General features: G+C 52.9%; 1 protein-coding gene across 5 annotated transcripts in view; it reads right to left on the bottom strand.

Moving 5' to 3' along the window:
- Positions 1–18,035: 18,035 nt before the first annotated feature.
- Rxra (retinoid X receptor alpha) overlaps positions 18,036–25,374 on the bottom strand; it is an 87,903-nt gene continuing 80,564 nt past the window's right edge. For all 5 annotated transcript variants that reach the window (XM_021180527.2, XM_021180503.2, XM_021180494.2 and 2 more), the window contains exons 8-10: positions 24,684–24,775; positions 23,096–23,201; positions 18,036–21,427 (exon numbers count right to left, since the gene is read on the bottom strand). In XM_021180527.2, coding sequence (XP_021036186.1) covers positions 21,280–21,427; positions 23,096–23,201; positions 24,684–24,775 — 346 coding nt within the window. In that variant the 3' untranslated portion in view covers positions 18,036–21,279. The remainder of the gene's footprint in view (positions 21,428–23,095; positions 23,202–24,683; positions 24,776–25,374) is intronic.

The following is a 25,374-nucleotide window of genomic DNA, read 5'->3' as shown; positions in this document are numbered from 1 at the left end:
TGCCTCTATCCTTAGCTGCCTATCAGGGAAGTAGAGTAGGGCCCTGTTCCCAGGATGCTGGTGGGGGAGGATCAGGAAGAGACAAAACTAGGGTTCCCAAGTCCTGGGAAGGTGGTAGGACCCCAGTAAAAAGGTTCACAATGGACCTGGGGTCTCTTCACTTTCCTCCCACTCCCCATTCTCCTAAACCCTCACCTCCCCCTCCTCCCCAACAAACCAGTACTGGGCCTGAATCCCATGGAAAATAGTCCCACACATATTTTTCTGAGATGTTTTAAACCTTGTTTTGGCAACGCTGCCTCTGTTCCATGGCCCAAGCTGTCCTGACATAAGACAAGCTTGACCCAGAGTCTTGGTCCCAGTCTGCGGGCTGGCCAGTAGCCAGGGCCACACCCCACCTACTAGCCAGCCAGTTCCCTCAACTGTCGCCTACCCATTACCTCCCAGATTCACTCTCGCCCAGATGCAGGACACGGGAGCAGACAGGACAGACCAGTTGATCCTGGCAGGGGCTTTAGGAGTTTCCAAGGCTGCTTGGCATAGCAGATCATCCTGAATGTGACAAGATGCCCAGGTTGATGACGTCATTCTCCGCTGCTGTCGTGAGTCAGGAGAGGGCCCAGTCCAGTTAGTAGAGAGTATTCATGGTGCTGGTGAGAATCAAGTCCAGAGGGAACACTCCAGAGTCAAGAATGGCCAGCTGGAGGTGGTCTGACTATGCTTCAGCAGGGAAGTCGGAATTGGTTGGGGCAGCACCAGCCTGACACCCAGTACTCACATCACCTTTGCTCCCATGTCTTTGCGTTAACCCCATGCTGAGAAGGCAATGTCGCCCCATTTCACAGATTAGAAGCTGAGGCTTGGGGAGTGGTCCTAGGTAGAGCTGAGATTCCATGGCCCTGTTGTCAGGGCCAATCAGGCTGGACCTTGCAGACAATCTAATAGATGAGCAGGCAGATTGCAGGTGGCCACAGCCTCAGCCTTCAGGGTTTGGAGTCCATGATAAGGATGGGCAGCCTGGCCTCAAATCCTGATGGAAACTTGTTTTATTCCCTGGAGCCTTACCTACCCCATCTGAGCAGAAAATGACAGCCTGATGGCAGGCTATGGCCACTCTTGTCTTCAAGAGCTCTAAGCAGTGGCCTATCCCTGCAGGCTGGCCTGGGGAGGGGAGTATCATGGTCAGAAGGGAAACAGGGGCACTCCCACCACCAGTACTATTCACAGCTTCCTAGGGACTTCCGGGGAGATGATCAGACAGACAGGAATAAGAGGTATCAGGCAGTCCTGCGCATGCCACCTCCTCGCTGATAGAGGAAGCTCCTGTCAGAGACCACAGAGTTTCTGTCTTGAAATGCAAACTGGGCCTTCTTGTCTGTCTTTAGGGGTTTTTTTTGTTTTGTTTTGTTTTGCTCTTTACCTTAATGAAGAGAAGCCTTGAGTGGCAGGGCATGTGAGTCCCCGCTATGGAGAGGTCAGGAGCAGGGGCTTGTAGCCTGCACCGACACAGACCCTTCTGGAGGGTGTGGTCTGCTACCAGGTGTCCCTGGGTGACCAGAGCCTGCCTTATCTCACTGTGCCATCTCTATGGCCTCCTGCCAGTGCTCATCCTGTTGGCTTGCATACTCGTGGTTAAGTTACTATAGAGGTTTATTTTTATCTTGCTCCAACAAAACTGATGCCCGAGCTCTATCAAGCCATCATCTCCCTTCAGGCCTAGAGTCGTCGCGACTGTATGAGGGGACAGGAGTAATGAGACAGAAGGATCAGTGCGGCCCACCAGCTCCTCACAGCCCATAGGCTCTGTTGGTGGACCACCAGGGAGGAGCCCTGCTCTGCTCCCACCCCCATGGCGCTCTCCAGTACAAAGATACAGTTCCCCTAAGGCGAAGGCCAGAGCACAGGTGTGCCACAGCCTAGCTACCGGAATTGTAAGGCTCACACGGTGTGTGTACTTGGCCAGGTGTCCATCTTTCTGGCATCCATGGCAACTTCTGTCACTGCTCAACTTACACATGAGGAGTCTGAGGACACTCGAGCCACACATCCCTCTTGGTGAGTATCCCCCCCAAACTTGTCATGCAAAGGCCCTTCAGGCCCCGCCTAGCTACTGCCCTGGATGGAGGGCACGTGAGGAAGCCTGGGCTTCAAGCCAATTCAAATACACCTGGCTCTTCCTACCAAAGAGGAGATCTAGGCACTCACAGCATGGGCCGTGGGCACAAAGGCCACCTTGAAGAATGTCACTACTGGGGCCTGGCTAAGCTTAAGACAATCCAAGGGGTCAGGTGACCAGAAGAACCCTTTGGGGTGACAGTGTATGACATGTGAGGCTGAGTCATCAATGTCAGGCAGATCTGCTTATGCCAGATGGGGGTCTTGAGCCAGGAAGGATAGTACCATATTGTGGGCACACACAAACTGATCTATGCAGCTGTGTGGGGAGGCCCAGTCACATGGCGATCACTTGGAAGTATCCTGATCTACCTTCAGCTGATGCAGGCCTGGTGGCATCCGGCTGCAGCCAACCACACTGCTCCTGGGCGTGGAGGAGGCTACTGTATAAAGGACACAGTGAAGCAGCAGGAAGCTTTGGGACACTGAATGAGTAGCTATCATGTATCCAATGAATGCTGGAAGATTCTGGAAGGATTGGACACAAAGTTACAGAAAGGCTGCCTTTTAAGGACTCAGCTCCAGAAGGCCTCTATACACACACACACACACACACATACACATTTACACACACACAAACACAAATGTGCACACAGTCAACATGCACACTTAAACACACATACACTCACACATGCACACTCACATATGTACACTCATACACTCACACACACACACTCAAATACACACTCACACATATGCACACTCACACACTAACATTCAAACACACACACACACTCCAACATGGTTTGTGCTAATTCCACCAGGCTAAGAAGCCAGATGAAAGTTTGTCTGAGTTTGTGTCAAGACACTGCCACTGCCATTAGCCAGCTATGGGACCCTCCGTGGGTACCTTTCCTCCGTGGGCCTCTCAGCATTTCATCTGTCATTCAGCAGATCTCTCAGATGGGGACCTGGGAAGTTCAGAACTTATGACCTTCATGAAGGGTCAATAGGATCACCGAAGTCTATGAGCAAATTTCTGACGTCCTTGCTCCTAAGGGCCAAAGTTAGGACTTAGCTCTGGGTTCAGACTTGATTCTGATCCATGCCCTACTTTCTGAAGGATATTCTCAAAAGTGGGGTGAGCGGTGAGCCCCAAACCACTGCCAGAGACCCAAAGTCACTGTCACAACTGTACACAGAGTGTAGAGCTAACTACACCCAGTGTGTGGTGCCTGTGTTAGCAGGACACCCGTCAGTCCCTGTGGTCCACGGGGACTGCTGAATTGGGCAGAATCCTGCAAAGGAGGAAGTTGGGCCTGACAGGGTCAGCCTTGGTGGATTTCTTGGAGAATGGTTCGCCTTGGTGGTGGCTGCAGAGACCAACTCCCCTTTAAGTTTTCCTCTCCTGTGGTCACGGCTTCCATGGGTACCTGAAGCCTGGAATAGCCTCTTAGCCCACAAGTGGGATGGGAGTGAGTCTCAGCCCTCCTGCAGATTTCTGACCTTCGCAAGCCCCTATTACAACCTCAGCATCACCCTAAGTATATCTGCAGTTAACCCTGGGAGACACAAAGGTCTTCCAGCACACCATAGAAATCTTACTGACCACTCAGGAACCCCAGCAGAGACCTAATGGGGACACAAAGCAGATAGGTGCCTCCCACAAAAAAGGGCAACCAGGGTAAGGACTCCACTGGGAAATATTTCAGAGCAGTTGCTCCCCGTGTCCAGCAGTCGCATCAGGCAGCAGACATCACTTCCCAGCCTCAGGAGAACAAACACAACTGCCTAAGGCCTACCAGCCCTTCCCTTTCCTTGAGCAGGTCACAAGAGACAACTTCAGTCAGGTTAATCTTCTTGTATGCCTGTCTAAGATGGCCACCATGTTGCCTGCCCAGGAGGCTCTATCAGACAGGGACCAGAACAGAGGCTCCAAGGAGAAGCCCTCGCTGAGACACGACTAGGCCCAAGTCCAGCTGTCTGCCACCGAGTGGTGCTCTGGCTTCAACTCAGGCTGACTGAAAGTCCCACAAAGGTGGTCAGCCCCACTAGTGGTGAACAACAGTATTGCTCAACCCCAGGGCCCCCAAAGACAGCGGGAGGGGTCAGTTCAGGAGCCCACAGCTATTTCCACAGGGAAAAAAAAATGTCTTCAGGCCTCCCAGGGGCTCACATCCCAGCTGTGACTCAGGGATCCCTGCTGCCAGATGGCTTCTTGTCAGATTGCTTGGGCCCTGGCTCCTGTCACAGCTAGGGCTTCTCTAAGCAGGGCCCTAAGGTCAGCTACATAGCCTTTAGGACCTAGGCCTCTCTTCCTGGCAGAGGCCCAGCCAACCTAAGTCCAGTGACAAATGATATGACCTGAGCTCCCCACCTAAAAAGTGTACCTTCAAGCTGTGGGATGGCTCACAGGGCCCTAAAAAGGTTTGTTCAACCCAGTGGAGCTGTAGGGCCTGAGCCCTGCAGGGCTGGGTCCCCAAGCACAGCCTTCCACAGACACTCACACTGTTTCCCTGTGCAGCAGGCTGCGGGCAGCTCCATCAGTTTTAATTTTATGCCACATTTTCAAAACCAATATGAGGCTGTTTGTCAGACCTATGTCTGTACCATGTACAAAGATGACAACGCCTATGTCCTGCACGTCCTCACGAGCGGCAAGCCTTTCCAACCCAGAGGAGCCTGACTGCAATGGCAGAAAGTGGACAGACCTAGCAGGGAGGCTGTGAACCCCTCCTGGAGGGCTGGACCTATTGCATGTACCAGTGTCCCTGGAGAGCCTGAAATCTTTGCAACACCTCCTCGTACAACAAAGACCACACGGGCAAGGCACCTGCCTAGCTCAGGATTGTTCTGGGTCAGGAGGGAAGAAGGATGGTCTGAGCTGCATTCCTCTCCCATAGTACACAGCGAGCGGCCAAGATCGAGGACACCATGAGAGGCACTGACAGCCAGCCCTATAAAACCACAGGAAGCACCGAAAAGTTGCTGGAACCGGAGGACACCGAAAGAAGGACACCCTGATGGCCATGTCCCTTGTCGGGCCCTGGGGGTGATGGAGGGATGACAGAGCTTGCTGGAGAAAAGGCCAGGGTGCCTCTCTCCATGGAGCTAGCAATGTAAGCATGGGATGAAGCTCTGTGCTCAGCCTCCTGTCACATGGAAGGCCTGGATGGGAGAGCCCGGTTATTCCCTAGAGAGACCCTGGACTATGCACTTCCGGGGAAACCCATCAGCCATCCCACTCCAAGCAGGGCTAGGAGGGAGCTTGGGATGTATCTCATGTTCTGTGTCACCAAACCATGGCGAGCTTCATAGTTTCCCACTGACGTCAGCGGCGTGGTCTGAAGCGGCTGCAAAAGCCTCGGCAGCATAATTGCAGCTGTCTCCGCAAAGCGAAGTCAGATGGTTTTTCCGACCTCCAGCCCCCGCTCCTCCCCAGGCCTCTCTCCTTTTTATTATGTTCCTTGGGCCCCATCCAGATGTTCCCTGCAACAACAACCCTCCAAAAATTTACAAAGAGGGAGCGAGAGTGAGCAGCTTCCTGCCGGCTGGGGTGGAAGTAGCGACGTGGCAGTGTGGGGGCAGCCACGTCTGCAGGCCTGGCGGGCGGGGGAGTGGCCACACTCAAAGAATCAGGCACATCAGACACCCTTCAAAGTCCATGTCTTCAGGATCCCATGCCTAGGATCCTGAGGACGTGGCTGAGGGGCTGAGGGGTTCACACAGCCTCTGGCTCAGATGGGGAGGCCTCAGCCAGACTGTGGCTCAGCAGAGACCAAGGCACTGTGGTCGAGATCAGGCCCACGTTCAGACTGACCTGGCATCGGGCCAACTACACGTGTAGCTAGGGTCTCCATGCTATGAAGGCGGTGGCTAGAGCTTTCATTAAGATCAGTCTTCGTCTGAGCTGGCAGCCGGGGTCACCTCACCTGGATGAGACCTCCTGGAGACAGACACAGTCCCTGTCAGGTAGACACTGGAGCAGAGGAGAGAGGGGGTGAACTCTACAGCTTTGCGGGACAATCATCAGAGGCTCCAAAGCAAGCAAGGGCCACACAGGGCCACACAGGAGCACACAGGGGCAGGCATCCCTTACAGAAGAGCTATGCCCAAGGCTCAGGGCTGGATCTGGAACTACTAGGCCACAGGCACTTTGGGAGAGCTGTCCACAGGGTCACATGCTATGTTCCACCATTCCTGGATGTCAGGGAAGTCTTTCTGGGAGCAGTGGCCGGCTTCTACTGCCCCACAAAACACTACGCCTCAGTGCTATCTTAAGAGATGCTGGCCCTACCCAGTATATTCCTGCCCTGGAGTGCTGACCCAAGTAGTCAGAGAGAGGGAGTTGAGGCCATCAAGGGGTCAGCAAGCTAGGAAAGGAATCAATAAACTGTAAGGCAAGACCTATGAACCCCAGGCTATTACAGAATGACCCATGACACCTCCCTGTCTCCTGCCCTCCCAACCAGTCACTGAAATGCTAGTCCTGAAGCAGATCCAGGGATGTGCTGAGAGCCTTGGAGCACCCGGCAGCTCTCCTAACGCTTGGGGCATGCTTAGGGACAGGATGCATGCAGACACCAGCAGAGAAGACAGAGCCCAGGAGAGGCCAGGCCTACACTGTCGCAGGTTCCCATCCAGAGAAGGCGTGTTGTCTGCACAGTCTCCTGAATGTGTGAGAGTGAGCCAGGTGAGCCTATGGGACCTCCATACTGGGGAGGGGGTTGTTACTGGAAGTGGGCTGCCTGAGCACCATGTAAGAAAATTGCGGTCTCAGCTCTGCTGAGATCAAGTGACCTAGCATGGCTCAAGGCCCCACCATAAATCACACTGTCAGCAAGGACCACTGAGGTGACCCGAGACGGTCAGGCAAACACAGACACTGTCAGGCCAGACTCTCCAAGTGGGCTGAGGTCAGAGGTCACCTACCAGGAGTTGGGTCAGAGCCACGCCTTTGGGAACTGTGCAGGGTGTGGCCAAACCAAGCCTGCCAGGTTAACCCTTGACTAGATAGTGTCCCCAGGGCAAGGTGGGCAGGGAGGCCATCACCTCATCTCCTGTGAGCCCTGTGGGGGCAGCAGGAGAGACAAATGGTAAAACCTGGAGAAAATTCAACGTTCTGTAGGAGGAAGGTAGGGTTGTCATGACAGAGACCATAACATGCCCAGGGTCCAAGACCACCTAGGACAAAACCTAGATCCAACCGGTCTCCCACTGCACACTCCTCCCACCCCCAGGAAGCTTCCAGGATCCAAAGCTGGCATGGCTGCAATAGGTGTGGCCCCTCCTGAGAAGGACCACAGTTTCTTTCCTTCACTTAAGAAGGACTTAGACTTGTGTTACCATATCTGTGGGGTCTCACTTGTTCCCTCCTGGGACCCCCAGGCAGGAGGGGATGGGCAACCTCAGCCCCGGAAGGAGGCAAGCAGTGCTCCTCCCAACTGAGGGAGCGCTATTATGGAGGAGGGCTCCATTAGGTACCAACACTTGCCTGGTTCCTGCTGGGGAGCCAGCCCCACAAGAAGAGGGCATTGAACCAACAGCAAGAGGGATTTCAGTTAGACTTGAGGAAGATTGTCAGAGCAGAAACCTCCTTACAGATGGGTTCCAGGAATTCCCTCTGTGTCTGAACCACATGGGAAAAGTTTCTGGAAGCTTCCCAAGCATAACACAGTGGTTGAGAACAGCCTTGGTGATCTCAGAAACTCTTAGGAAACAGTAGTTGGACCCAGTTAGAAGAGCCACAGCCCCCTCCAAAGTGCAGAAAGGAAGGACTGGACCTGCTCCAACCACAGTGGACAACTGGCTCTGCAGGGTCTCTAGGGCGCCACCTGCAGGAGGAAGAGTGAGTTTCTGCTCTGCCCAGATGGCCGGGGCAGGGCAGAGGCAGCCAAAGGCAGGCCATCGGGTCTCCCAGATGCAGCCAGGAGAGGTGCAGAACAGGGTCTCCTGGCTCCATGTGCACAGTAGGGGCGCGGAGCTTGGCTGTGACAGAAGACTTCACTTCGTGGTTTCTTCGCAACGCCTGGTGTGAGGGCCACTGAACACACCTGATTCCTTCTGGCTGTTGGTGATCTTCTGGAGATATAGCCAGAGATGACATTGAAGGTGTTCTTTGCCCTGTTTTGTCTTTGAAGAACTCCTATTCACCCTTCAGTGCCAAGCTCAATTGCCACGTCAGCTGGGAAGACTTACCAGTCCCCTTGCCCACTGGTATGGTCACTTCACTATAGTGGGCCACTCAGCCTGTACCTGCTGCCAGGATGCGGCCTGGGAGAACACTCCAGACCCTAATCGGACGATAGAGTGGGTCTAAGCACATGACCTGTGGCAGGGCCCAAGGGAGATGAGCTGGCATGGGAAGGTATACACCAGGTCTTGAGGACCAGGACCAACATTCAAGTAAAAATCCTTTATTTATGGCTCATATTAAATTCATGTGGAAATGGAAACTTTCACATACTGGGTTAAATAAAATATGAAATTCATTTCACCTGGTTTTAATGTGGCTAGCAGGAAGTTTTCAATTTTCAAATGCATATTTGGTTCATGTGAGTTTTCTGTTGAACAAAAACTCTGCGTTTGCCTGGAATCACGCACATGACCTGACCACACATCTCCAAAGGTATGTTCTGAGTGATAAATGGATGGGTGGGTGAGCAGATGGAGGATGGACCATTGGATGGCGGACAGATGGGTGGACGGGTGGAGCATAGGTGGATAGATGGACAGATGGGGAACTGGGATAAATGGAGGGACAGATATATGGGTGGTAGATGGGTAGATGCAGCTAGATGATGGATGGATGGATGGATAGATGGATGGATGGATGGATGGACAGATGGGTGGACAGATGGGTGGTTGAGCAGATGAGTGGATGGGCAGATGGATGGATGGATGGATGGATGGATGGATGGATGGACAGACGGGTGGTTGAGTAGATGAGTGGATGGGCAGATGGATGGATGGATGGATGGATGGATGGATGGATGGATGGACAGATGGATGGTTGAGTAGATGAGTGGATGGGCAGATGGATGGATGGATGGATGGATGGATGGATGGATGGATGGACAGACGGATAGACAGATGGATGGTTGAGTAGATGAGATGGGCAGATGAGTAGTGGATGCATGAGTGGGTGGGTGGGGTAGGTAGATGGAGGTAAGCATGGCTACATGGCTGGGTAAACAGATGAATATATGGAGAAGCAGTGCCTGGAGACAAATGTCTCCCATTGCCCGAGGCCCTGGCTAACTAACTGCCACACAGTTCTGCCCTGGCCCAGCACAGACAGCTAGTTAAGCCCACAAAACCATAAGCTCCTTTCTCTGGATGTGCACTTAACCTAGTCATCTGATTGTCCCCACTGAGGCCCTGGGAGCCAGAGACAGCAAGGGGCTGTCAATGTTTTCAAGCACACTTCCAACCATGCTGAAGGACTGGTACTCTAGGACACAGAGATAGAAGATCTGCTGAAGTTATTCTGCTCAGCGCCCGCCTCTCCCACTCTTCAGCCCTGCACACCATCAAGGAGCAAGCAGGGGCTCTGCTGTCCTCTAAGGTCATTCCCAGGCAGGACCTTGGCCTCCTGAGTCTGGAGCAGCATAGGTGAACTCAGCTGGGCCTTGAGGGTCTAGGAAATGGTTGCTAGGAGACCTGGTAGGGGTGTGTGTGTGTGTGTGTGTGTGTGTGTGTGTGTGTGTGTGTGTGTGTGTGTGATTGATCTGCACTTAGTGAGGTGATGCTGCCCTCTCGTGGTGGATATGGGTACATGGGAGCCTCGTGTACCCTGCCTGGTTCACAGGTGTATGACAAATACCCAATTCACAAGAGACTCTCTGGGACAGAAACGGAATAAAAAAATCAGGGTTGTGGCGAGTCTACGGAGCATTCTGCCCCTACTGACATCAAAGGGGAAAATCTGGTTGCAGGATATAGTTTGTGAATTCCCTCTTCCACTTAAAACTATTTTGATGTAATAATCCACGGAAGTCTCCCCTTTAAAGCAGTCTTCAGTCGAGCTTGAAGTGAAAGACAGCATAGCCTGCTGACAGCTCCAAGATTTGCACCCCAGCTATTAAACTTCTGCAGACAGAAGAGCCTGTCTCTGTCAGGGAAAGGGCAGACAGGGAGTAGGGGAGTTTCCAAAGCTCTCCAGCAGGGCTGATACCTGATCCCACCAACAGGAAGTGGCCACCAGAGCCAGGGTGGTGGCAGAGTCAGACCTGAAGCCTGGAATGCCTAGGCACTACTGAAGGCTGCACTCAGCCCTTCCCAGGCAGCTGGTGGTTGTTCTATTGGCTTCTACAGTTGCCCTTCACAGTCCTGATGCTGCCACAGAACGAGTCATCAGGTGTTCATCTCTTGTGCCCAGGCAGGGTCTCTGATCTTCCTTCTCAACATGGTAGCCATGGCTGAAGCAGCCCCTGCCTCACAGTGCATTTTCCCTTTGCTTGCTTATTGTGCGACATCTTCCTTTGCTGTTTAGAATGTCATATGAGAGGAATTCAAAGCTCACCTGATTTGCATTTACTGTCAGATTCCTGGACTTTCCCACTGACTTGTCCCCATCCAGGGCCCTGGCAAGTCACAGTCCTCCGTGACAGCTTGACCCTCAAGCCTCCACCAGCTCACCCCAGGACCCTTTAGCTCCAGAGAGCCAGCTTACCCTCTACCCCCATCCTGTGCTGTTCTGCTCTGAAGCCCAGTGTGTCTCACACTGTAGACACCTCTAGCCCCTTGCCACAGTGCTTTGATTCTCAACACCCTTAGGTTTGTAATAGCTTCTGTGTGTGCTAATCACGCACACAGAAAGCGCTGAGTTGTCTGGTGATGGGATAGTCCCCATGGTCACCTGCAAGCCAGCACTCACTTTATAAAGCAGCGTTTGTCCCAGCACAACTGAGCAAAGGAGTCGTTTAGAAGTGGGGAGCAGGAGTAGGGGGGAGGGTATGGGGGACTTTTGGGATAGCATTGGAAATGTAATTGAGGAAAATACGTAATAAAAAATATATTAAAAAAAAGAAGTGGGGAGCAGAGAAGTGCATGGGGAGGAGGTATGAGCTAGCCCATGAAATGCTTTCTGCCCTCATCTCACCACGGGTTGCTTGCTCTATTCTCTTCCTCCCTGTCGTCTTCTTCTTCTTCTTCTTCTTCTTCTTCTTCTTCTTCTTCTTCTTCTTCTTCTTCTTCTTCTTCTTCTTCTTCTTCTTCTTCTTCTTCTTCTTCTTCTTCTTCTTCTCCTTCTCCTCCTCCTCCTCCTCCTCCTCGTTCTTCTCCTCCTCCTTCTCCTTCTCCTTCTTCTCCTCCTCCTTCTCCTCCTCCTCCTCCTCCTCCTCCTTCTTCTTCTTCTTGGATAGGGACAAAGCCACGGGTGTTTTTAGAAATGCCATGTCCTTATTTATTATCGCTAGGGTATCTCACTGGTCTTCTGTTGACAGACTGTTCCTAAGGAAACACATTGGCAGTAATTTCTCTAAAATTACCATGTAGACAGGCTGGCTTCAGACCCACAGAGATCTGCCTGCTTCTGCCTCCCGACTACTAGGATTAAAAGTGTGTGCCACCACACTTGGCTGTAACCTAGTATTTATTATATAAAATTAATATATGCTAATAAACACTAAACAAAAACCGCCTGACCTAGTTCCTGGTGGCTCCAACAGGACCTGCAGTAGGTATAATGACCACACCCCATAATACATTTTTAAACCTAAGAATGGTTTTCGGTTTGCTGAAGACTTGCTGTCAACAGAGATTCTGCACATTCCTAGTGTCTCCCTCCCTCCAGGCCCCTTCCTTCCTCCCTCTCTCCTCCCTTCATCCTTCCATCCCTCCTCCTCCTGCCTCAGGCTCTCCCCTCTGTCTCATCTTTAAATTTAACACATCCCTTAACTGAGGTAGTCCTGACAGTTTGTGATCATGTCACATTTACTCACCTTATCTCCTTGGGTTTCTCAGGACATCTCTTTTAAAGACCTTAAGCTGCCTGGAGGGCCCCATGTGGGGTTCATCTGGTTCACTCCTCCTGGTCAGTTTCTGCTCTGCCTCTGTCTGCCGGAAGTATATTGCTGCCTATCTGGTTCTATTGGGGCCTAGGCAAAGAGAGCCTTGGGCTGATTTTTTTTGTTGTTGTTGTTGTTGTCGTTATTGTTGTTTTTTTAAAGAAAGGCTCTTGGTATGTATAGCTCAGCCAGGCCTCAAAACTGGGATGCGGTGTTCCTGCCTTGGCCTCCTGAGTGAAGGAATTACAGGAGTATTCCACCATGCCCAGCTTGTACTGGGACTGCTTCAGACTTCCGGGACTCTTAGTGATAGCCTCACATGAGCCTTTGAATGGACTGTTTGACTTTTCTATATCAAGCATACCCCACAAAGGCTCACGTGTTAAAGGTGTGGTCCTCAGCTAGTGACACTACCAAGGGGTGAGTGGAGACTGAAGCCACTAACTCTGTGATTGGATTAATCCACTAGAGGGGCAATCGGGAGCTGGGAGCTGACTGTAGTTCACAGGGGACCTGAACTAAAGGTCATGGCTTGTCCTGGACCCTTCCTCTCTCCTTCTCCGCTTCCTGGCTACCATGAGATACACAGCTCTGCTACACAGCATGCTCCCCACTCATCCTCCCCCTGTGATGATCCCAGAAACGGCATAACACATGGACCATGATCGAAAACTTCGAAGAGTGATTGATAGTTAATCTTTCCTACTTGTTTCTCCTGGTACTGGTCAAGTGGGAAGGGCTAATGTCCATCCAAGTGATGGTAGATGTGCTATGGGTGACAGTGTCACTTTTCTCTCCCTTGCACACCAGGCTCCTCTGGGGAAGTCACCTTGCAGGCCCCACACTCAGGCACAAACGAAAGCTTCCACTCAGTATTGGCTGAGGGCGGCAAAGTTTGTTTGGAATTTCCCTTCCTCTTTCCCGCTCTTTGTTTATTTATTCAATCATTAATTTACATGAGCACAGCCTTGTGGATTTAAAACTTCTAGCTAAAATCCAATTACTGCATTATTCTGGCATGGCCCCCTTGACCTCCGCTGGTTCACCCTCCCCTCTGCCAAGCCACCAGGCAGCTGTCTTGCCCTCCAGAGAGGCTCTACTCCTATGACACAGGCTAACCATGTCCTCCCTCCATCTCCACCCTGGGAGCCCCTCACCTCCTGTGTGCAGTGGGTTGCCTCATGATGCCAAAAGCCTCTGAGGTGCTGACAGGAGCCCACTGACCCTGGATAGCCCAGAATAACTTTACTGCTCTACAAAAGAACCCTGGCTTTCACCAACTCCACCTTCCTCTCAGTGGAGCCCCAAGAACACTCAAAGAAGGGCTCTCCTTGATCTTCCCATCATGTGAAGCATTTAGGATGTTTCCATGTATGTTCAGGGTGCCCCCTAACCCCGCCCATTTATTGCTGAGCAGCATGGCATGGTACAGGGGCGGGGGGACATCAAAGGACATCTTTGTCACTTCTAGCTTAGAGTTATTAGGGAAAGGTGTTATCAGTGTTCCCTGGCAAGGTTTGGGGTAGATATAAGTTTTCAAGCCTGCAGGATGCATGGCATGGATGGTGACTGCTGGACCATCTTCAGCCCTCAAAACCTGTTTGCCTCAGGCCTACATCATCCAGTGGGACTACTGGAAGCCTTTGGTGGCAACAGCCTCTCTTCTTTCTGAATCCTCGAGTGCATCTAGGGAATTTAGAGTGTGTAAAACACACACACACACCAGGCCTGCAGCATCAGGACAGTGGCTACTGCAGCTGTGTGTTTTGTCTATCCTGAAGCCTGCTGCCCTCCTTCTGTCCATCTCCATGTTTGACTCTGAGCAGACCCAGCCTTGGGCTGTGGGCCCTGAGTGTGTAGCTCCATCCCCAGAGCTGTGAGGTCCTCCAAGGCTGGCCTAGGCCTGCTTTCATCCAGAGCACTGGCCTGGGAGCAGAGGCCTACCAGCTGACCCATAGTGACCCTTTCTCTTGGACAATTTCTAGTCTGAGCTCTTGGATAACTATCCTTGTGACTGTGTCCTACAGGACACAGTAACTGTGCCAGGTCTGACAGCACCCACAGGTGAGTCTAAAGACAGGGAAACAATATTGTCTGCTTTCATGAGCTGGACTTGAGCCCTAGACCTGGCTTCCTGACTCTCACACCAGGGCATGGGGTACTACTACCCCCTACACAAGCTGGACCACACACTGACAGCTGCTGACAACAGGAAGACAGATAGGAGGTGATGCTCCAGCCATCTGCTCCAGAGGACAGGGTTCCCTCATCTTTCAGCACCTAGGACATTGGAGCTGGTTTCTTGTTGTGGATCTGACAGCATCAGTCACACCACTTGATGGTGACAGGGCCAGGAAGAAAGCAACCTAGAGTCTTAGGGATTCTGGTCAATGATGCCTTCCTGTCCAGGAGGGACAGATAAAGCCCCCTCAGGATGGGACCCGAGCCTAGGAAATGTCCAGACAGAGAGCCAATAGATGGAAAGATGAATGGACAGATGTATGGATGGTTGAGTGAACATATGGAAGAGTAGAAGAACAGCTGGGTAGACGGTGGGCGAGCGTTTGGATAAACAGAAAGATAGATGAGCAGAAGGTGGCAAGAACATTGCATAAATGGATGAAAGAAGAAAGAGAGGAAAGGAGAGGGGGAAGGACAGGGGTGAAAGATAAAAGGAGGGCCAGAAGGGAGGGAGAAAGAAGAAGAGGAGGGAGGGGGAAGAAAGGGAGAGAAAAGAGACAGAAGGGACAGAGGGAGGGAGATAGAGGGAAGGAAGGAAAGAGGGAGGAAGGCAAAGGGGAGTGATAGATAAAGGGAAAAATAGAAGGGAGGGACAGGGGAAGAGAGGGAAATGGAGGAAAAGAGATGGAGGAAAAGAGATGGAAGAAGGGATGGAGGGAGGGAGAGAGGGAAAGGAGGGGGAAAGGGGAGGGAAGGGAAGAGAGGGAGGAAAAGAGGGAAGAAGGGAGGGAGGGAGAGAGAGGGAGAAAAAGGGAGGGAGATAACAAGAAGGATATAGAGAGGGAGAGGGGAGGGGGAAAGGGGATGGAGGGGAAGAGAAAAGAGAGGGAAGAAGGGATGGATTGGGGGAGGGGGAGAGAAGGAGAGGAGCTATAGTTTCCTCACAGCCCCAAGCTTTCCCCTTACTTGACCTGCTCAGGCAGCTCTGAGACTCATTGTTCACCCTTGAAGGTGCCATGGTGCCAGTAGAGTTGCCTTCTTTCAGTAGGCAAGGGGTGGTGCCTTTTCCTGGGACCTGGGCCCTCAGCCCCAGTCTTCAAGGTGGGTCTCAAGGCTGGTATCTGAATATAAACTGCCCTGCCTCAGTGCCAGCATTAGAGCCTCTTTACAGCAGTGGTACCTGAAGACCTTCTTCCCACATGACCAGGACTCTTGATATCAGGGCCCTGGGCATGGGGATCCTGTCCTTATCAGAGATGGGGAAATAGACCCAAGGTTTGCCTCTGCTGCCAATCAAGCACTGGTGATAGGAGCCTAACCTTGCACATTCCCCAGGTCCTGGTGAATGTTCCAGATGCTACAACCCTGCCGAGCCCTGCTCTTTTCAGCATGGTGAATTGTCTACCTTGGGACTAGGAGTATTCTAATCATAGGGGGGATAGAGTACATTGCAGAGCACAAGGCCTTAGGAGGAACCAGACGGTCCTGGAAGGAATCAGCCTTGTGCAAATATCTCCAGCAGGGGGCAGTGCTACCTTACATTTGAGAACTGCTGCTGCTGCTGCGGTCAATCTTGGGCCACCCAGGACAGCCTCCACAGCCTTAGACTTTTCATCCATATTAGCACAGCACTCCAGGCAGCTTCTTTGCCCCCAGGGTTCTTCAAGTACTGGCAAGCTGGGCCTTCATCTTCAAGCCCTCAGAGCTTCTCCTGGCATTTCTACGGGCCTCTGCATCAGCTGACCGTCTGTTTCACTCTCTGACAGCCAGGATACACTCCCCTCTGTGAACTGCCACCTCCCTTGACTCCCTCAATGCTCTGACCCCCTACCTGCCTGACTTTCCTGACACACATTAGCACTTGCATGGCACTGCTGTCTTCAGGCCCAGAGACAAGGCTAGCCCCATTTGCTCCAAGATGTGCCCACTATACTACCACCACTACACACACTCACGTTACCACTATTGCTTGCTGACGGGTAGGTCTGTTCTTTCCTTCCCCTTGGCTCCTGGTACTGGGCATAAGACCAGAGAAAGAAAATGGGGGCTTGGTGATATTCCATGCAAACATCATGTGTCCCCAGACCTGAGGCCCTACCCCCACCCTGGCCTCTCAGGTTACACAGGCCTAGAGGCTGGCTCAGCCTGCCACTGCCTGATTCTACTGCTGATAAACTTATCAAGCCCAGCATCTCTGGTCCAGAGGGACTGCCCTGAGCAGGCATTGCCATGGCAACCAGAGGCAGCAAGGAGGCCTTAGACCAGGTTGCCAAGTGATGCCGGCAAGCAGCCTGGGTCTGCTCAGTTGGTGGAGCACTCTGCAGTCCTATGTCCCTGGAGGTGATCAGACCCATGTGCCACCCCAGGTAGACCCCACCCGGACTGGCCTCCCTCAGTCCCTTCTCATCCCATTAACTGTGGGTCACTAAAACCCAGCACCAAGGGCCCTGAGACCTGTCCTTTCTGCAGTTGTTGTCCAGCTGGTTACCTTGCTCTCTGCCCCAACCTGAAGCCTCTCACAGGGTCCCTTGTCCTTTCCGACTTCTGTAGAAGGGTTAGGACCAACAGAGGACCGATCTTGCTTCTAATGCACGGTGAGGTCATCAGATTACAGAAGCCAAGTCGCCACTCCTCAGAGATGACCCTCTTTCCAGACCAAGGAGCAGGCCAGCATGAGCCTTGGGCACAAAAATTAAATCACAAGAGGGCTAAAGTGGGCTGGCAGAAAGGCTGGACTCACCCAGAGGCATCAGGTAGGCAGCTCAGCAATTCAGAGACCCTCCAGGTCTCCTACCTTTAGACTGCCAAAAGTCCACATTGAACCTGGGGATGACACTGGCTCTAGCCAGGGGAAGGCCTGGCTCAGGACAAAGACCCTCTGAGTAATGAAGAGAAACTGCACCTTGCAAAGTCTCACTAACTGGGGACCTGTGGAAGGAAGGCTATTTCAGGGAACCGAAGTTTTTTGGGTTTTTTGTTTGTTTGTTTTTGGGTTTTTTTGTTTTCTTTTTCTTTTTCTGTGCCTGAGGAAGTGGGAACAGCAGTATGAAGTCTGGGCTCAGCTTCCCGTTGCCCTCTGCAGCCGAGGGGGAAATACACAGGGTATTTCAGTGAAGTGTATGAAGTGCACTGTGACAGAACCCTCCTAGGCTGGGAAGTCAGCAGCCTGGCTCTGCAGGCTGCTGGCCACAGCTAGAAACAGTTGTCCAACATCACAAGGCCCCTCAGGTCCCATTGCTCCCAGCCTCAGACTAGTACCCAGTTTCTCCCAGGAGTGAACCCATCAGCAGAGAGGGGCGTGAGATGACAGGGCAGTGTCACCAAACTTGGGGTCAGATGCAGCCTAACCTGCAGACAGCACGGAGACAAAGGGCATTTATCACGAGATGGCACAGATGGGGCATTGTTAACCTGTAATTAATCGGGCAGTTAGATGACATCACGTATCTGAGTCCCTCCGTGTGAACCTCCTGCCCACTCTAGCTAGCACAGAAGTAGAAGCTGGGTGCAGGAAAGCCAGGGCTGGGCAGGTAGCAACCCAGATTGGGGATGGCCCAATTTGTGCAGGCCTCAAAGGGGCCCCAGAGGAGAGCTTCATAGCAGAGCAGACATGGAAGAGAAGACCCTCCCGGAGGAAGCTGGGGACTGGAGCTGACCACAGGACCTCCCACTCCCACTGCCCCAGAAGTCTGCAACCCCCCCAGATCGGACTCCCCAACACAGGACAGATGAGAACCGAATGGAGATATATTTTGAAACGCTCATATTTGTCTCTCCTCTCACGTTGTTGTTTCTTTTCTACAATCCTGAGACTGCTGTTCATCAACCCCCGGCGTCTGCACCACAATGTCCCAGTGAGCAGTTCCGCAGGGAGTCAGTTCACAGTCAGAGGCCAGCAGGCAGGCAGGCACCGAGGACAGAGCAGGGCTGTTCAAATCACCAAGAAGGGGAAGGAAACCCTGCCCGTGTGGCCCCCCTCCCACCGAAGGAAATGTCTGTCTGTGCTGTTCTCACGGGCCTTCAGCCTCCTGGTAAGGGCCTCCTCTGCTGTCTCAGCGTCAGGGTGTCCCAACAGTTTTTGACACTCAAAGCAGAAACAAAACAGGTCCCCCGCCATGCCATCCAGTTTACATGAGGGATAAAATTACATTTGTACAAAAATAGATTCATTTACCCTTCCCGGTGCGTTAAACATTCCTCTATCTTTACTCCCTGCGGACGCGGCCTCCTCCCCACGGTGGCCGCACATCCCAGCTAAGGCATGGCTAGAGTTCAGGGCACTCCAGCCCTGAAGCATCTGAAAATAGATGCATCCCCTGCCTCCAGAGAGTCCCCAGAGCCCGACTTCCCCACAGAAGGGGACCTCAGGTCCTTGCTCACGAGAAGCAAATGTACAGGAAAATGGGAAAGTCTTGATTAAAAAGAACACAAAACATCAGTAACTGTGCCGCATCTCCCGTCGTCAGTGGGCAGTCTCTGTATAGCACATATGTTCACACCATACACATATGTGCATGGAGACCAGGTCACACGCCCCAGTTCTACAACGGGGACAGCAGATGACTAGCCATTGGTTGCCTGCTTTCGCCAGTTATCCTGGGATGCCAGGGGAGGGGGCCTGGGTGTCTCTTGGCACTGTCACCAAGTTGCCCAGGATCCTGGGGATGCTGTAATTTGGAAAACTGAGGGTGTGGGGCCAAATCCCCCCAGTGACTGTTTCAGGGTGACACAGGCCAGCAGCTGCCACAGGCCCTGTGGTCATCTTCACTTCTCAGCCACAGGAGCCCCAGATGAATCTCCAAGCAGGGTGGTGACACACATGAGGAATATGGCCCAGAAGCTGCAATGCGGAAGTCACGTGACCATTGGTGGCAACAATCCAATCAGGTTGAGGTGGGGATGGGCGCAGGGTGGCTAATGAGCTGATGTTAGTGCTATCTTTAGAAAATTAAAGATTGTTTCACCAAAATAATAACAATAATAGTTACAATCATAATTAAGCCAAATTGGTAACACGACTGAAGGTCTGGTTAAATGAAGCTCCAATTTTCTCCTTAGTGACACCACGCCACACCACCGCTGCAAACAAGCAACACTGCCCCCGATGACAATGAGGCTAAAGGAGCAGGAAGCTCACCAGGGAATCTATAGTGACAAGCAGTGGCAGGTAAGGCTATGTGGGCCAGTGGGGTTTGCGGCCAAGGCCCCAGTGCCTGATAGCCAGCCAAGCCCAGACATGGCTCAGCCCCAGGACTTCCTCTGCTGGAGCCACTGTGCATGCTCTGTGGCTCAGAGGGACAGAGCACAGTGTGGAATGGGGCTGGCATGAACAATGGAAGAGGGGGGTCTGCAGAAGGCACGGTGCTGGTTATGGACTAGGGAATCTGCTCCTCCACCTGATGCTACTAGCCCCAAAGGCTGTACAGATTTTCTAGCAAAGCCTAGGAAAGGGGCAGCCAGCGGGTCCTGGGAACTGTGCTGTCTCCACAGTCAGCTCCCATGCCACTACATGGAGAGAAGGGATACAGAGAAGATGTTTCTGGAATCTTTTATGGCTGCCTCTGCCGGTTATGGTTTAGGATTTTGAAAAGATGGAAAAGCAATGTGTCCTTCCCCACAGAGCCTAGGAAACTGGATTCTCCCACCCACCACTTCTAGGTCCAATCCCCTAGATGGTCTGTTTTGTGAGGGCCTTCCCCCTCCTACCTCATGAGAGACCAGTTATTGGGGAGGCAATATGGCCATACCCACTAAGGCACCTGCTCCTGACAAACCTGGGCCCTGGAGTCTGAGACTAGATCATGAAGACTGACACCCAAAGAGGCTCCACAGTGCAAACAAGGCTGGTCAACTGGAGAGGCACACTCAAGAGCCACATGGGACAGGGCTGAAGCCTGAGTCTGCAGCCAGCCACCTGAGCAGGCATGACAGAACCATTGGGTCAGATTCTGAGCAAACACTGTCCACAGATACCACCATACCAGAGGGAGTCCCAGAAAGTCCCTGTCTGTCAGGATTCTAACAGAAGTGGCCAGTCCAAGAAAGGGCCCATGCTAGAGTCCCACAGAGAGCCTGCTGACTCAGTCACACCAGGACAGTCACCTGCCATGCCTTCATGGTTCATCTCCAAGTCCCTCAGGCCACCTTCCCCAAAACCAGAAAACAGCCCTCCTCTCCTCCCTGAGCCTCAGGATGCCCAGTGTCCCACAGGACCACTGAAGTGGAAACCCCATTTTACGTGAGCCAGGGCAGTCCTCCAGGATGATCGGTAGTGCCATCTTGAAGACCAGAAAGGAAGATCTGTGATAGGGAAAAGCCAGGCTACTATAGTTGGCTAACCCTGGGTTGGTGAGACATGATGAGGGACGATGACATAAAAAGGAACTGGGGGACATGACAGAGGACCTCCAGCCCACGCAGCCTCAAGGTGGTCCCAGAATCCTGCTTGGAGTGATATCTCAGGGCATCTTTGGAAAGAGGCTTTATAGGTTAGCTATGACCCAGGAGGATACGACCTGCCCCACCTGCTCCTTCTTGATCCCAGGTGGATTCCCACCCTAGCTGGGTACCAGGACTCTGAACAGGCAAAGATGGGGCACTCCAAACAGAGGTGCCATGTGGGATGTCGAGAACCAGCGACAGCAACCAGCAACCATAACAAGCCCTTCTCCCAGCTCTTGCAGCTCCAGGTGCTGAAGGCCCCATGTCACCCCACGACCCTCGGGGTGACAGCAGCATAGCCTTAGAGCCTGATGTAGAGCAGGAGCTGGCCAGGTGTCACACCAGCTCTGCTATGGCCCTGGGCCAAAGGCAAGCATGAGTAAAGATGGCGAGGATGGTGATGCATCTTTTGGGCCCATAAGGACACTGCACCCCAAAGATCCACACAGGCCATCAGAAAGGGCAGGGGCAGGGCTGGAGCTGAGCAGCTGTGTCCAGGCAGGGCACGGGACCGGCACATGGCGGCGGGGGCCTAGGTGGCTTGATGTGGTGCCTCCAGCATCTCCATAAGGAAGGTGTCGATGGGCGTGTCCCCGATGAGCTTGAAGAAGAACAGGTGCTCCAGGCACTTGAGCCCGATGGAACGCAGTGCAGGCAGGCGGAGCAGCAGCTTGGCAAACCTGCAGGACAGGAGAGAGTAAGGACAGGCCAGGAGGTAAGGAATGCTCCCCTCGGAGTGCTCCCTGCTCTACTTGGTGACTTGTAACTTCCCCGGAGACCAGCCAAGCCCAGTGCCTGGGACCTGAACCTGGTCTGCAGAGGAAACTGCCTAAGCTGATGCTCTGGGAAGAAGTGGGGACTAGAGAAAGGAGGTTCCTTGGAGACAAAAGAGCACAAGGGGCAGAGGAGTGGCAGGGGTGGAGTGGGGGTGCGGCAGGGGTGCAGCAGGCTGAGTTGCATCAAGATCCACGAGGCCCTAAAATGAAAGGAAGAGCCAATGCTTGACTACTGTCGGCCAGGACAGGCTGGCAGGGTTTGGGAGAGCAGTTACAAGTGTGGGCTTGCTCCACGGGCAACGGGGAGCCTTGACAGAAATTTCGGCAGGTAAGAGCATGAACAAGTTTTGTGCATCGGAGAGGCCTCTGCAAGAGCGGCTGTCTCGCTAGAGGCAGTGGGGCATGTCCTAGGAAGAGGCACCAGGAAGCTCTGTGGGCAGCCTCACCGGTAGTCACACGCATGGTACTCGGGGTGACTGACAGTAGAGCCAGCAGTGAGCTGGGAGATCCCCTGCTTCAGCAGGAGCACCTCCCCGGGGAGGACCACAGAGGCCTTTGGGTTCCTTTACCCCTGGAATGTTTCCTGGGCAAAAAACTGATAGGCATGGGAAAGGAATCTAAGAGCTCACGGAAGGTGGACAGTGTGGTGTGGGGACAGGACCTGGAGTCTCACATGTGACCTCTGTGTCTGCTCAGGGCCTCCTTATATACTGGAGGGGGCTCTGGGCCTCATTAATTATTAACAATGTCTTTCATTTCCAGGGAGGAAGCCTTGTGGCTGGCTGCCCCGCAGTCCTCAGTTTAAAGGCACAAGCATAGCTTGGAGGCTGGAGAGGCGCCAGAGAACAGGCTGTTTTCTGCTGAGCTGGCGAGATGGGCTAAGGCAGGAAGCCAGGAAAAACAAGCCGCTGCCACCCTCCTGTCCTCCTCCGGGAAGTTTCACTTTAAACCAAACCAGATGAGGGCTAAACAGCAGTGTGGACAGTTAACCATGTGTGTGCCAGGCAACAAGATTGGTTAGTGTGCCCATCTGCCCAGTCTTCCACTATTCCACTCACACCTAGCTTGAACACTGGGAGACTGCAAGAAGAAGCAGAACTGAATCCTTGGAAAACACCATTTCTCATGGACACCTACTGTGTGCCTAACACTAGACTGTGCACCCAGCACTGAACATGACTAGATGCCAGTCTTCCTTAGGCCAGCAGAAAGAATGTGTTCTCCAGACTCAGCCACCTATTATGCACAACTGTACAGCTACAGCACCTACGCTATGCTGGCATTTCCAGGTCACTTAACAGGTGAAGAACATAAGGCTTCATACTCGTAAATAGCAAGGACCTACTGTGCACTAAGAAATGGATCAATTATCTCAACTGGGTATAGGGGAAAGTGGGTAGTTCTCAGAGCTCATGAGTCCAAGGCTGCCTAGCTCCTGCTCAAAGCCTAAAAGTACCCCAGACTGGTTTAAGGAAGACTCCATTGTTTTGTGGCATACAGAGGGCTTTGAAGATGTGTGGCTGAACCCAAGGGTAGAGGCAGGGGGCTGTCCAAGATGGAGACGGAGCTCACCTGCCCGGCTGCTCGGGGTACTTGTGTTTGCAGTACGCTTCTAGTGACGCATACACCTTCTCCCTCAGCGCCTCTACCTCAGCAGGGTTTGAGAGCCCCTTAGAGTCTGTAGAGAAAAATAGCCTCAAGTCAGAGCCCCCAGACTATCTCCTATCCACATGCAAGAATAGTAGAGAGTGTGCATGCTACACAACTAGATATGGCTGCCCTGCAGACCCATAGCTCCCAGACCAGGAGGATGGGTGTTCTAGAGTCATATTATGTCTCCATTCGGCCACTTGAAAGTCAAGTGACCTTAAACCAGTACCTTGTCATTCAAGGACTTAGTTTCCCCATCTTTCCCCAGGTGGTCATGAGAGATAACCAGTCCTCTCACTGCCCTTGGGCCTGGCCCCACTTACAGGAAAAAAGCTGTAAGCCCTTCCCTGAGGATCTCCCCATACCATGAGCCAGGAGACCCCTCCTCAGCGCCTAAACACTGGCCACAATACAGGCTACAGAAAAACCACAGCCATAGTCATCAACACCATCAGGGCACAGTGTACCAGTAAGAATGCTGAGGGTACTTTGGGGTCTGGGAGCTCTTTAGAACACACAAGACACCTTCAACTGATCTAGTCCCTGACAGTTCCTCCCTATCCCTAGGAGCCCCAGGCCCAGGCCTCCCTGGTTCACCATGCCTCCAGCCAGACTACTCAGACCTAACCTGAGAAACTATCAAGTTGGCTCAGGAATTACAGCCTGGTGAGCTATCTGGGGTGGAAGCCTATGTCCCTGTCCCCCCATATTTTCTACTCACCATGTGCAGGGCTGGTGAGCCCCATCAGCCAAGCTTCCAACCCACATTCAACCCCTCCCCTGGCAGACAAGGATTGACTTCCAAATACAGAAGCCCATGCATACCCTGCTGCAGCGAGGGCTCCAGCCTCTGCGGCTTCCTAGGGCCTAGTCAGAGCCACCCACAAGCCCACAGCCATCTCTTGAATCCCTGAATTTCTCCCCAGCAAGAATTCCACGCTCTCAGTTGTGTGTTCCCATCACCATGTGGACTGGCCACCAGTGGCATCTGCCACCAACCCAGTGCTGTGAGCACAGGCCTGGGCCACTCTTCACACCACAGCCTCCCACACAGAAGACAGTCTCAGCCTCTGTGACAGCAACAGCTTAGAGGCCCTGAACACTGCAGCTCCAGAGCTACCAAAAGGACTTACTGTCCTCAAGAGGCTGCTCTGCCCTGACCCCAAATATCCTTGAAGCCAAGGTCTGAGACATGTTAGTTACCCTCAGGACACCTAACAAGATGGACTGACCATCTGACCACCAACCCCATCCTGGGAGCTCACTCTAACATTAGACCACGGTGGACAGCAGAGCCCACGAGGCTCAGCTGGAGAGCACTAATGTCAAGTGCCTACTCTGGCCGCATAGAGTGCCACTTGAGCCTCTCCATTACATCTCCAGACAAGTGGAGGCAGGAGATTGATATCTGTTGTAATGTGGACACTGGGCCCTGAAGGTCAAAGCATGGGGCAGAGCAGCTGGGAAGACTCGCACGCTCTTGGCCAGGTGGGAGGCGGGAGGACCGTACCAGGATTGAACAGGACAATGGCTCGCAGGCAGCCCAGCTCTGTCTTGTCCATCTGCATGTCACGCATCTTAGACACCAGCTCTGTTAGCACCCTGCAGGAAAAAGCAGGTGTCAAAGTCCACGTCAGACACGTCCTCACCAGAGCCCCACCGAGAAGGATCCACTGGACGCGTGAAGCTCAGGACGGACCGAGAATGACTGCACTGAGCCTGGCCAGGTCCACAGACGGGAGCATCACTGTGACCTCACAGTCCTGTGGAAGATGGGGTCCTCCACTCCCCCAGTGCAGTCTGGGAATCTGAGACCAGAGGAGGAACCCCAAGATTGATGAGCCAAGGCGAGCTGAGATGAGACCTCCCACTGCATGGCTAGTCGAGCTCACCCTGCACTCAGAGCTGTTTCTTTTAGCTCCAGGTTAGACTTTTCCCTGGGACAAAGCCTCTTGGTGGGAGTCATTTTTCATCAGCAGGTATCACATAGCTTCCTCAGCAAGACAGGGACCCCTCCAAAGGACCTTCAAGTGTCCTTAGCCCACTCAACATGTATGGAGTCTGGAAGAATCCTAGGCTCCACTCCGCTGTCAGGCACCTGAACCAGAGTCTCTCTGACCTCAGAGGCAAGGAGGAGCCCTGCCACCAAGGGTCAGACTTCACAGTCCACTCGCTTTGACAGCAAGGATAAGCGAAGGCCT

The sequence above is a fragment of the Mus caroli genome, chromosome 2 (genome assembly GCF_900094665.2).
Source record: "Mus caroli chromosome 2, CAROLI_EIJ_v1.1, whole genome shotgun sequence".
NCBI classification, from domain to species: Eukaryota; Metazoa; Chordata; class Mammalia; order Rodentia; family Muridae; genus Mus; species Mus caroli.
Note: the sequence above shows the minus strand (reverse complement) of the source record. Positions and strands in the feature narration are given on the sequence as shown.